The following is a 13,749-nucleotide window of genomic DNA, read 5'->3' as shown; positions in this document are numbered from 1 at the left end:
TTTGAAAATTGTAAACCAGGGGCTGCCAACATCTGTGAGCCTATCTGGAATTTTGAGAAAGTGCCATGGGTGCAATTAATCATTTGTTCATCCCAGGCTTTAATAGTGCCATTTTTCAAATAATGAATAATTGTTTGGCAAAGAAGAGAGCACAAGAGGGGAATGGAGAAATGGGGGGGGGGGCAGGCTTTATGGACTAGGTCAGCGGTGTCCAAAGTTTTTTTTCAAAGAGGGCCAGATTTGATGAAACGAAGGGCCACGAGGACCGACCAAGGGGCCAACCAAAGTTGTTAATCTTTTTTAGGATTGAAGTTATTGAGGTTTTTTTTAGGATTTTAGGAAATAAAATGCCACAGAGGCCGAATTAAACCGACTGGGGGGCCGGATTAGGCACCCGAAACAGACTTTGGACATGCCTGGACTAGGTTAAGCTCAACAACTGCAGAAGAACTAGGAGCTTTTCAGTAGTACTGAGACTCCCCACAACCCTCAATCGCTGGATATCTCCCCCCTCACTTTTGGTCTTTTGAACATTCATCAGCCACATTAAGCTATCTTCTGGAATCGTGATGGTTAGAACTTGGGGTGATTAAAAAGAAAAACTATGCAAAGCACCCAAGGGCGTACCCACCATGCGGCAAGTTAGGGCAGCTGCCCTACTCTAGAAGCAGGGCTGGTGGGCAGAGGCGGAGCACAGCCCGGCGGAGCGCGAGTTCGCCATTCCCGCCGCGCCGCGCCGCACCCTCCCTCCAGCTCCCCGGCGCGCCCTCAGGCAAGGCCAAGTGCGGCGGGGAACCAGGAAGCGGGGCGCGGTGGGCGGGAACGCCGAACTCGCGCTCCGCTGGGCTGGGCTCCGCCTCCGCCCACCAGCCCTGCTGCTAGGGAGGGGCACAGCCCGGCGGAGCGCGAGTTCGCCGTTCCCGCCCGCCGCGCTGCGCCCTCCCTCCAGCTCCCCGTCGCGCCCTCTGGCAAGGCCAAGCGCGGCGGGGAACCAGAGAGCGCGGCGCGGCGGGCGGGAACGCTGAACTCGTGCTCCGCTGGGCTGGGCTCCGCCTCCGCCCACCAGCCCTGCTTCTAGGGAGGGGCACAGCCCGGTGGAGCGCGAGTTCGCTGTTCCCGCCCACTTTGTGGCCCCTCCCCTTCCGTGCCTTGGCCCCTCCCCTTGCCCCCCCTAGTTTTGATCCTGGGTACGCCCATGAAAGCACCCAATTCTGTATTGGGGAACTTTCAGAAAAAGTGAAACACGTGCAATTTTCATAAGATAGGAAGTAGCTCCTCTAAGTCTGAAATAGCTCTGAAAAGATCAAAAAGGTTAGAAGCTCTTTAATCCACAGGAATCAGCTCTATAGAATGCATCCTGCTTTTTCTGTTTCCAGAGTACATTCTTTAGCAGCAGGAAGCACATACATACACAAACACACACACATTCCACTGTAGTAAGTAGCTTTTGAAACTGAAGAACTTATTACCAGAGGTAGAATGGTCTTTTTATTCACTGCATACACAAAAAGAGGATCAGTGACAGGCAGGTTCAGCAAACGAGTGGTTGTCAAGGGATTCTACACAGAATAAAAACTGGTTTACTCAGATCAACCCTTTCCCCGTAGACCAGTGATGCAAGCCAGCAGTCTCAGCTTCACAGAAGTGGCCCATCCCATTTTGCCAACTGAGGAGAAACGGGGAGGTGCGCCCTTGCAGCAGCGCCCCCTCAAAGCCTCACTTACTGGAGCTGCATGGTAACTTCTAGTTGCTACCATGGCGGCACAACCCCGGCACTAACCCATGGGATTCCACTGGCTAAGGTGGGCTGCTTCATCTGCCTCATGGGCCCTGCAGCTTCACATCCTTGAAAAGGAGGAGGCCACCTGTTCATGGTTGCTTATCCTGTAGGCCAGGGATGACCAGCCAGTTGCCTTCCAGAATCTAACTTCCATAATCCCTGGCCATTGCCCATGTTGGCTGGGGCTGATGGGAATTGTAGTGCAAGAACATCTAGGGGACATACTCTACACAATATCCCTCCACTAGTGCATCGTATAATTCACGAGATAGGCTTCTTCACACAGCACGTAGTTGAGCTATGGATTTTACTCCAGAGAGTTGTTCCATGAGGGGCACCAACAAAGATGGCTTTAAAATGGGTTAAGACAAATTTGTGAAGGGTAATAAGGCTACTGGCCACAGCCGCATTGTTGTTGTTGTTGTTGATTGAATTTATATACCATCCTATACCTGCAGGTCTCGAGGCGGTTTACATCCTAAGTGCCACTTGCTGGGAATCACTTGTGAGTGCTGTTGTGCTTTGCTTGGGTCTGTTCCTGTGAGCTTCCCACAAGCACCTGGTTGTCCGCTATAAGACTAGGATGCTGAAGTACCGTAGATGGGCCTTTGGTCTGATCCAGCACAGCTCTTGCTGAGGCCCCTTAACAGCAGGGGTGGGGAACCTCAGGGTCAGGGGGCCAGCTGTGGCCCTCCAGGCCTCTCAAGCCGGCCTTCAGAAAGCTCCCCAAGCCACACCCTTCAGCAGCCCTGCATCACATCCTCAAGTGGTTTTGCCAGGCTGAAATGTGTCCTAGAGCCCTTGCTTGCTTGCCAGGATGGAAGAAAGTAGGGAGTGTGTGTGCTGAAACTTGCCTACTGTACAAAGGTACAGTTTACACCTGTCGTTTCTCCCACTTTTGCCTCTGCTAAGTGGCCCCCTGAAGGTTGTCAAAAAAAGGGAATGTGGCCCTCAAGCTGAGAAGCGTTCTGTGCCCCTGCACTAGGATGCATGCACGGTCTTTCAAACAACAGCTTTTCATTCTGCCATTAATTACAAATTTCAGAAGGGACCCTAGAATTAAATTATTGCGTTTCAATCTGCTTGAAAGATGGTGTTGGTGAATACAAGTGGTATGTTCCTGAAGGGAAAAATCAGACAATATTGTGCAGTACACATCCTAGAAACAAGAAAATACCATCCGTTATACATCACAGTAAAAGAAAAGGAAATTCTTACAATGTAGAATCCAGAGTCTCCAATAATTATTCGCAAAAATTAACTACGCCTGAGAAGAGACTGCCTCATTCTTTTTATGCTGTTTCAAAATGGCAGTGATCCAGCTTTGTTCACTCTTCAGAGACAGGGGTGAGCTATTTGACAAAGGTCCCTTCCTCTGAAACCTTATCTTTCAACAAGAAATGGGAATCTCTAGCAAAGCATTTCCTCCTAAAGGAAGCTTATAACACCATCACTTCTTTTTGAAAATGCATTTGAAAATACTGACCCTTAGCGGTGGAACACAACATTGCACCTGGCAAGTAAGATTCTCACACACCCCTGTATCAACTACATCTATAGACTTAATTAGTACTTCACACTATTTCTGTGCCCTACTCAGTTCCCAACTAGCCCCGTCTTCCTCTTCCTAAAAAGAGAGTGACCTACCACTACAAGACAGAAATGGTTTCCCAGCAAATGAAAGCACCTGTACAGTATCATGTTCTATATGCCAAGAGAACAGATCCCCACCAGAACAGTTCGAGGAACTCCAAATAAAGAATAATAATACGTTTTTTTATGCTTTCCAAAGCAAATTACTAGGAAAAGGAATAATAAATTAAATTTATAGCTACAGGGTATAAATACGGAAAGTGGAATTATCAAGTAGTCAAACAGGTTAAGCAGTAGCTAAGAAGATTGCAACTGCATAGCATTTCAGGGCAAGGAAGTTTTTTCCAGTTATAAAAAGCAGTGACCAGAAACAAAACTGGCCAACTGCTTGAACCATTTTACAGTATTGCATTATGGAACCTAAGATTTGTGCTTTTAACATGTACAAAAAATGCCTATAATTGCAGTTCAAGTGTTTTTTATGGGGGACGGGGCTTACTGCGGCCCTTAACTTGAAATGCTTTGAGGTATTGTAAACCAATAATTCTCTCATGCCACCCCTGGCCATCTTTGCTGCAAAGTGAGAGTGACAGTTCTCTCAAGGAAGCAGGGGGTCCTTTGCTAGACTTTGGGATGCAATAACGGCTGCCCTTTCCACCCTCGGAAGCCATTATCACTCCAAAAAGTTATCCTTTTCCCCCACAGCAAAAGGTATTCCCCCCCCTCACTGCTGAAGAATCCTAAAAGGAAAAAGACCAAATGCAAACAAACTAAGGGTTTTCAAGTACAGTGGTACCTCGGGTTACAAACGCTTCAGGTTACAGACTCTGCTAACCCAGAAATAGTAAGAACTTTGCTTCAGGATGAGAACAGAAATCGTGCTCCGGCGGCGCAGCAGGAGGCCCCATTAGCTAAAGTGGTATCTCAGGTTAAGAACAGTTTCAGGTTAAGAATGGACCTCCAGAACGAATTGAGTTCTTAACCAGAGGTACCACTGTAATTTCTCTCCTTAAGAAAATGCATCTCACAAATCAACACAGTTTGCTCAGTTCTTAAATTACTAAAGAAATGGGTCTAAAAATTCATCAGAGGAATAATTCTCTGCAATGCAGAGGAAAAAAAAAACAAGACTCTAAAGTAGGAAGACAGCAAGTTCCATCAAGCTCCCAAAGTTTGTAACTAAAGGAAAACACCAAATCAGAGACTGGATTGGTGGCTCAAATATTCAACGCTGAGGTCCTAGAATTGATTTGGTACCACATTTTCCAGCTCCCAAAATAGCTTCCCCATCACCCCAAATGTGAAAATAAAATCAAGGCCCACAATGTGGCTTCTGATGATCTCAGAAGTACTGTATTGAGCTGCAAAAACTGTATCAAAAGGCTGTTGCAACACTGCCTTTTAACAGCCGACTAAGAGTCCACCACAGTGGTGTGACAAATGGGGCTTGTTCACCCTATTTGGTTTCACACCAACCTGAGAAAGGAGCAGGGTGGGAGAAGGGAGGGTCCCCACATTAAATCCTGCCGTCTTAAAGTTGCAGCATATAAGATTCACAGTGTTGCATGAATGTGTTTTTTTTAAAAAAAAATGTTCTGGGGAGAAAGGGGAAGGTATGTTTTCATTCTGCACTCTCCGGCTTGAAATTAGAAGTTTTGAAAGAGTTTCACAGCACAGGATTCCAAGGTCAGTTTCTAAGGCTGGAGTGAATTCCCAAGCTTTGCTTTTCAATGAGATGGGAATGACTGGCCTCAAAGGAATGGTGATGTCACACGGCCTGCGGTTCGACACTTCCTGTCACCCCTTCTTCGTTTGTTTGCTTCCGTTGCAACTGCTGCATCCTTGCGTATGTGATGGCGTCTCCCCTATAAAAGGCAAAAGACAGCATAGGAGCTTGGAGTGAGTGGTGGTTTTGACAGGCACAGCACACAAGAAAGACTAGCAATCCACTGGCTGAAACAGGGAGGAAGGGAAGACTCTTCTCTCTTACTTTTTGCCTAATGCTGAAAGTCCATAGAGCACTCCCGTCGCAAAGGCAATGGCATTGCCTAATAAAGTTGTCAGAGTCAGGCTCAGTATAACTGGGAATATAGCCATCCTGGGGGGAAAGAAAGGAAACTTGTGAAGTTAAGGCAGTGTTGTGCTGCAATCCACTTCAACACAGGATGCCTAGCAAAAAAAGGACCCAAATATGGACCAAGCGTTTGCTGGTACAGGATTTTGTGACCTCAGATTTTTCGCTTCCAAATGGTCACTGAAATGACCCACTAAAATGAATGAACCCAAGTTAGGCATGCCCATGAATTACAATGTGTTTTAACCACACAACTAGATTTAGGGTACATACAAACCAGATATTGGAAAGGCGTCTGTGGAGAGGGAAAACATACCCAGCTTCAAGAACCAAAGTCATTCAAGGGGGGAAAGTTTAGAACAATTTGTATTTTAAACATACTGGGTGATATCCAACAGGTCAGTGTCAGAGTAGATTCACTGAAAGTTACTGGACAAAGGACTGAACAGGTCTACTCAAAATATGAGATATTGCCCATTAACAACTTTTCTAGGAAGCATACGCCAGGCAACACTCATGAACTTTTTATATATACAGTATATATTTTTTTTTAAAAAAAAGATTTTGGCCACATCTGCACCATGCATTTAAAGCTTTATTATATTGTTTTAAACAGTCATGGTTTCCCCTAAAAAAAAAAGAATCCTGAGAATTGTAGTTAGCTGAGAATTTTTAGGAAATCCCCATTCCACTCACAGAACTACAATTCCCAGAGTAGTTTAATTATCAACCCCTCTTCCCAGGGAGAAGGCCAGCCTCCATCAGGCCTCTTCTTCCTTAACTGTTACTTGAGGGCAGCCATTCCACCCCCACTCCCTCCGCCAAGAGAGAGAGAAGGGAAGCCCGGCTCAATTCGTCAGCTTTACTTGAGGCCCAGCTCCATCAGGCACCTCCTGACCCTATACAGTGCCAGATGGGCAATACAGTCTAGAAATCTGCGCCTGTGTTTTTTGTTTTCCTCTACCCTCCCTGTCCTTACCCCCTTGTGTGTCATGTGGGTTCTTGTTAGATTCTAAGCTTCTGGGTAGGGACTGTCTTGTTTTGTTTGTATTGCAAGCTGCTATGGGAACCCTTTTTGGCTGAAGAGTAGGGTACAAATGCCTTTTTTATTAAAAAAATGAACTCTGCGATAGCTCAGTTGGTAGAGCATGAGACTTTTAATTTCAGGGTTGTGGGTTTGAGTCCCATGTTGGGTACAAGATCCCTGCATTGCAGGGGGTTGGACTAGATGGTCTTCATGGTCCCTTCCAACTCTACAATTCTATGATTCTGCGATTCTTCTCACTAGTCATCGTCACCTTCCAAACCACAAAGAGTATGCTTTGTTGTGTTTACTGCGGATTTGTTATGCCAGAGCACTTGAACTGTGCAAATTTAGAGCTCTGGTATGCACTTGAATCCCTCTGGCACAATCCTGGCGGTCCAGAGATACTCCCAGCCCTAAGACACACTTACCCGCAGTAGAAGGCACCTTTCTGCCATGGGCGCAGTTTGTCTGCCCTTGCTGACACAGCGTTTGCAAACTCGATGAACTGGCAGCAGAAGGGGGCCTCGCACAGGAAAAGGACGAAGGCATTCAACCTTTGGGGCAAGAAGTCACACTCAAAACCAGAGAGAACCCACCCCATCCATAATGAAAGGGCCCATCTGGTGAACGCATGAATTTTTTTGCTGGATCAGGCCAATGGCCCATCTAGTCCAGCATCCTGTTCTCACAGTAGCCAACCAGTTGCCCCAATAAGAAACCCACAAGCAGAGCTTCTCTCTTCTCCTTCTCTCTTCTCCTTCAGCATTCAGAAGCATTGCTGCTTTGAACTGTGGTGGCAGGGAGGGGCCATCATAGCTTAGAAATCATGGATAGCCTTCTCCTCCATGAATTTACCTAATCTTCTCTTAAAGACAACATAAAGTTGGTGGCCATGACTGCCTCCTGTGGGAGCAAGTTCCATAGTTCAACTCTACACTGAGAGAAGAAGTCCACCCTTTTGTCTGTCCAGTGTGGTGTAGTGGTTAAGAGCGGTAGACTCATAATCTGGGGAACCGGGTTCAAGCCTCCGCTCCTCCACATGCAGCTGCTGGGAGACCTTGGGCTAGTCACACTTCTCTTAAGTTTCTCAGTCTCACCCACCTCACAGAGTGTTTGTTGTGGGAGAGGAAGGGAAAGGAGAATGTTAGCCGCTTTGAGACTCCTTCGGGTAGTGATAAAGTGGGATATCAAATCCAAACTCTTCTTCTTCTTCTTCCTAAATTATTTGACTTATAGCCATGTTGAACGCCCATGAGTTCTAGCATTATGAGAGAGGGATTTAAACTTCTTTCTACCCACTTTCTTCATGCCATGCATAATTTTATAAACTTCTACATGCCAACTCTTGCTTGCCTTTTCTCAAAAGTCCTAGGCACCACAGCCAGTGAAACACTTAGGCTGTTTTAGGTTCTAAGCTTTTATAACCTTACTGGGGCCTATTTAAATAGTACAGTCATACCTTGGTTCTCGAACAGAATACGTTCCGGGAGTCCGTTCGACTCCCAGAACCATTCGAAAACCAAGGCGTGGCTTCCGATTGGCTGTAGGAGCATCCTGTAGCCAATCAGAAGCTGTGGGAGCTGCAAATATAACGTTTTAAGTGCACTTTAAGTGCATTAAACAAATGTGACACTAGTTGGCGCTGGTGAGCTAATGGCAAATCCCATATATACGTTACTACTTTTTATATTATTATTAAAAGGAAGGCCAGAGACTGTGCTGAGTGGGCAGTGCAAAAGCCACACATCCCACCAGGACAAATCATTCATTGCCTGCCTCTGCATTTGCAACAGACTTTCATCTCAGCTGCCATTGATTTGCAGCACCCCGGTACTCGAAACAAATAGTCATCGCAAAGGAAGTCAAGTTTACTTACATCATCCAAACGCCAGCTGCGATGTTGAGAGGGTGGATGGTCACACAGTTAAAGAGGCCAGCAGAGGCACACGCTGAAAGGACAATGCAGGTAGAAAATGTTAATAACAGCCCTGGTGGATCAAGGCCATCTAGTCTTGCATCCTGTACTCACAGTGACCGACCTGATTCCTCTGGGAGGCTCCCAAGAAGGTCTTGAGTGCAACAGCACACTCTAACCACTTGCATTTCCCAGCAACTGGTCTGTCACTGGTATACACTGGGACTTCCCCTGCATGTGAAGACAGGCTCTGGCAGATTGAGTGGATGAGACCAAAACTGGGTCCAATAGTCAAGAAGGCGTTTTGCATTCATGTTGTAGAGCAGGCATAGGCAAACTCTGGCCCTCCAGATGTTTGGGACTACAATTCCCATCATCTCCAGCTAACAGGACCAGTGGTCAGGGATGATGGGAATTGTAGTCCCAAACATCTGGAGGGCCAGAGTTTGCCTATGCCTGTTGTAGAGGGAAGTGAGGGACAGATCGGGCTCATCAACCTAGGAAGGTAGCCCATCTAGCTGAAGGAAAACTCTGATCCTAAACCTCCACTGCCTTGTGGGATATATTCAGGGGGGCAGGGAAGGCTAAGGAGTAAATCCTACACAAATTTGGAGTTGAGTCCCAAAGGTGGATGGGTGGCGCCTTGCAGTCCTCCTTTCAGCACATCCTGCAGCCAAGCTGGTGCCAAACACCAGAGGCTTGTAGTCTGGGCAACCCTGGAGCCCCCAATACTGCCCAGGCTTGCACACCATAGAAGGTCACAGCAGTCTGACTTCACTCCAAGAGGCACACTAACAATGGTATTCACTGCTTCCAAAAGTGGAGGTAGAACATCGGGATCCATACCCTTGTCCCTCCATGATTTTGTCTACGAATCTTCTTTTAAAGCCATCCAGGTTGGTTGTCATCACTACATCTTGTGGGAGTGAGTTCCACAGTTCAACCATGGACTGTGAGAAATGAAGCTGCACAGAATTTTGTGGCCATTCTGAGGGCAGGTTCTGACACTGAGGGCTAGTCACCTGCCTAAGGCCACGCTCCGCTTTCATAGCAGAGGAAAAACTTTTATGTGATTCTCCTGGACGTAACCAGACTGGGTTCCAAGAGCTTTGAGAACTGGACGTTTGTTTTCTACAAACTCTGAAAATGTTTCCAAAATTAATTTTTGTAGGGGTTTTGTGTGTGTGTGTGTGTGTGTGTGTGTGGAGGACTGAGTGCATCTGTTTGCATCTGTTTTCTTTGTGGCATTATTTCTTGTCAACTCAGCTCTGCTGGCCCTTGTTTTTTCATGAGCAGTGTCGCATAATACTGGGATTAAGTTACCTGCTGACGACCGCGAAAGGGGTCTGATGCTGTATCGGATGCAGAGAACCTTGCTGCAAGTTTAATGAGGACCAAATCCCAGGTGGTTCCAAGGCTTATTTTCGGACTGTTCATGGCATAGTTGCTTTTTTGTGGGTGGGGAGGGGCAGGGGGAAGCGCTGCCTTTAAAAGCAGCCAAAGGTCTGAGAATTTTAGTAGGTGAAACTTTCCCTAGCAAGTGGGTAGGCAAAGCAGAAAGTGGAACCCAGCCAAATTCTACTATATTCAGAGCTAGCTCGCCCATGCAGCCAGGAGAATAGTGGCTGGGACAATGAATGTGAATTTTTGTACAGTAGGCCAAATTCTACAGCCTAACACACCCCTCTCTAACCTCCATGTAGACATGCAGGAAGCATTATCAGAGTTCAAGGGCAAAAACTCTCCTGGATATGTGTTTGAAGGGGACACAGTGTGTGCGGCAGTTTCAGCACCCAGCCTCCGCCAGAGTGCTCGGCCTCCTTCTGAGGACATGAATTTGCACATGCATCATGCCTGTGATGTCACACACACGCGCCACATCTGCCGGGGCCCCTCAATCTTGGGGGTAACCTGGCGCCTCTGCTCAAGGAGGGGTCAACACTTGGCTGGTGAGGCGTTGTGGCATGAAGAGGGATCCAAGGAACAGAAAGAGTGGCCTGGGGCTGAGGAATACCAGCTTGACAAAAGGTTACCCAACAAGTTTAAACATAGGGAGCAAAGTACAGCAGGAGAAAAGTTCAACCGCGCGTTATCAGGTGTGCCCTAAACCATGAGTAAGACATCACATTACAGAGAAGCAACTGGGAACAGGTACTCAGGGCTGGGTGTAGCAAGGGAGAAGGTCTTTCAAGTCATAAGCAAGTGTTTCAGGCACCGTCCCCAACTTACTCAGCCTTTGCAAGACACTTTTTTTAAAAAAATACTGACTTCTACAAAAGTAAACTCTGCTTAGAAATGCAAACATACCAGAGAACGAGCAAATCAACTACAGTATACAAATGGGCTCTGCAACAAAATGGTATAGCATAGCTGTCAAGTTTTCCCTTTTCTCGCGAGGAAGCCTATTCAGCATAAGGGAATTTCCCTTTAAAAAAAGGGATAACTTGACAGCTATGTGGTATAGCGCGGAGTGCTCCTGTACCCAGTCGGCTGGACAGACATGCCTTCCTGGGCAGCCATGCCCTCCATTCCATTCCTGAATGAAGAGTGGGTGCACTTTTTGCAAAGAGCTTCATTCCATCTATCTGCTTTTATTTATTTGAAGGTTTCCAGGCCACCTTTCAGAGCAACACCCTTGCAAGGCAGCTTATGGCAAACACAAAATGCAATATAACATTTCAATTAAAAACAAAAACAAATCAGTCAAACCAGGTCCCTTAACTAACCCACAGGCTAGCAAAGTGCCATTGTAGTGAATGAAAAGAAACTTAAAATTAGAATAAAGCCAGCAACAACACTAAACTAAAACAAAAGTTTCAGGCCAGCTGCCCTATTAAATCATTCAAGGAAAAAGACCCTGGAAACATGTGGTTTTTATATAAAAAGTCCAGCTGTGCTGATGGCAGACATATGCAAATAACTTGGAGCATGGAGTCACCACTAATAAGGCCCCAGTTCCCATGCCCCTGCCTCACAGAGCTACAATTCCACTGTGGTTTAATAGTTGATCCCTCTTCACAGGGAACTCGGGGAACTGTAGCTCTGTGAAGAGAATAGAAGGTCTTCTAACAACTCTCAGCACCCTTAGCAAACTACAGTTCCAAGGATTCTTTGTGGGAAGTCATGGTTGTTTAAAGTGGTATGTTATTGCTTTAAATGTGTAGTGCAGGTGGGGCCTGAGTCAACATTGGCTGGACCTGATAAGATAGTGGAGCCTCCATGTTCGGAAGCAGAGTACCCACTGAATATCAGATCCTGGAGGTGAAGAATATGGAATGGCTAATATCATTGTACCATTCTTAATGCTTTCCTGGTGGCATCCGGCTGGCCAGGGTTTTGGACTGGTTGGACCTTCGATCTGATTCAGTCAGGGAATTCTTATGAATCAGGATGGTGGGGGGCATTTAGGCACAAGCAGAGACTGGGTAGGTGTTCCCCACATGACACCACTGTAGACTGAGACATGAGAGAGACCACTGGCTGAGCTTGGAGTAGTCGTTGCCTCCCAGCCTCACCTACCTCGCAGGGTTGTGTTGAGAGGATAAAATGGGGAGGGGAAGAGCCTTGAGCTCCTTTGAGGAAAGGCGGGATATAAATATTTAATAAAAACAAATACAATGAAGTGACTCTTGAGTAACTCAATCAAACACCAAAACGTAATGCAGAAATACAAGCATTTGCTAATGCAAAATAGGCACTACCCTGTTGCACTTTTGATCTGTTTTGCATACCACACACCCTGACGTGGATATTTATTTACCTGCAAACTATATTTAAATGAAGGCAGTCAATAGCCTAGTCCTCTTGATAGCTCACAACAAAAGAGTGGCAAAACATGTTTTTGTTTTTCTTAATAAAAAAAACCAGCCCCAAAACATGTGTACAAAAAGTTTGCAGTGGTATCCCCCTGCCCCCTACAGGAGAGAAAATTAAAGCAAATAATCCCCCAAAGACACAAAATCAGCCAGCGGGTGCAAAGCAAGCCCCAACCATAGGAGGCAAATTGGGTCTTGGGACTTTGTTCTGGAGGTGCGGGGGTAGGGGAATCACTGGAGGGGGAAACGGTGGGGTAGGAGGAGTAAAGGAAATACTCACAGATGCCCCCAATGATGCCAGCGAGTCTGCATAACCACTTGTACCACCAGGTCATCCCATCATCATCGGTGGAAGACGGGGTAGCAGCAGCAGTAGCTGCATCTGACTGAGGCTGCTCTTCATGGGAATTCATCCTGCCCTTGGGTATGTGTGTTAATCGGCAGGTAAATCCACCTTTCTCCTCTGCTGCTTGCCACTGTGACTTCTCCCCCGCCCCCAGCCCCGGGCAGGATCCTAGTCCTCAGCGCATCGCTGTACACCCACTGCCCATTTAAAAGCAGCTCCAGCTGACAATGGAGACAGCCCCGCCCACCCCAACCAGTTGTCCGCCCCCCCCAAGCGCTTCTCCCTTTGTATTGCATTCTGGGTCCCCTCCCCCTTTGCAAGAGGAGGAAGGGCTGTCTGCATCTCTCATCCATAGACTTCAGGAGGGAAAAGTAGACTGACCTTTTGCAACTCCCTTGTTAATTTCGAAGCCACGTAATAAAAATTGCTTCCGAGTGTTCCTGTTTTCCAGGGGTGGCCCTGATTTAAAGAAGCTGCCCCCGTTTCTGACTTGATCCCAGAATGTCCCACTTTTCCTTAGGAGGTCTGTGTTTTTCATTGGAGAAATGTTGGAGGGCAAGGAGTTATCGGACCCTTAGCCATCTGAAGGCAATCCTGTATAGGGATGGTGGTTTTTGTTTTGTCAATGTTTAATGTTTTATTAGGTGTGTGTGTGTGTGTGTGTGTGTGTATATATATATATATATATATATATATATATATATATATATATATATATTGGATGGTGGTTTTTGTTTTGTTAATGTTTAAGGTTTTATTAGGTATATATATATATATATATATATATATATATATATATATATATATATGAAGCTGCCCAGAGTGACTAGGGTAACCCAGTCAGATGTCGAAACAAAATAACAAAATTCCTTCCATTAGCACCTTAGAGACCAACGAAGTTTGTTGTTGGTATGAGCTTTCATGTGCATGCACACTTTTTCAGATACACTGAAACAGAAATCACCAGACCCTTATATATAGGGAGAGGGTGGGGAGGGGTATTACTCAGAAGGGTGGTGGGAATGGGTGATTGACTGATAGGTGTGGTAAAACTGTTAACGACTGCAATTGGTCTTACAGGAAAAAGCAATGGGTGAGATGGCTAAAAATAGTTTTATCATGTATAATGAGATAAGAATCCAATGTCTCTATTCAGACCAAACAAAATAAAAAATTCCTTCCAGTAGCACCTTAGACTT

At 46.2% G+C, this 13,749-nt stretch overlaps 1 protein-coding gene across 1 annotated transcript; it reads right to left on the bottom strand.

Annotated features, from left to right (window-relative positions):
* Nucleotides 1–1,465: 1,465 nt before the first annotated feature.
* On the bottom strand, nucleotides 1,466–12,800 carry CACFD1 (calcium channel flower domain containing 1). The gene is made up of 5 exons (XM_035114137.3): nucleotides 12,485–12,800; nucleotides 8,351–8,423; nucleotides 6,903–7,028; nucleotides 5,364–5,471; nucleotides 1,466–5,238 (listed from the first exon to the last, which is right to left on the bottom strand). Exons 1-5 carry the CDS (start codon nucleotides 12,615–12,617, stop codon nucleotides 5,142–5,144), a joined length of 537 nt encoding a protein of 178 aa, XP_034970028.1. The 5' UTR covers nucleotides 12,618–12,800; the 3' UTR covers nucleotides 1,466–5,141.
* Between the last annotated feature and the right edge of the window lie 949 nt (nucleotides 12,801–13,749).

This window comes from Zootoca vivipara, chromosome Z2 (genome assembly GCF_965207765.1).
Source record: "Zootoca vivipara chromosome Z2, rZooViv2.hap1.1, whole genome shotgun sequence".
Lineage (NCBI taxonomy): Eukaryota > Metazoa > Chordata > Lepidosauria > Squamata > Lacertidae > Zootoca > Zootoca vivipara.
Note: the sequence above shows the minus strand (reverse complement) of the source record. Positions and strands in the feature narration are given on the sequence as shown.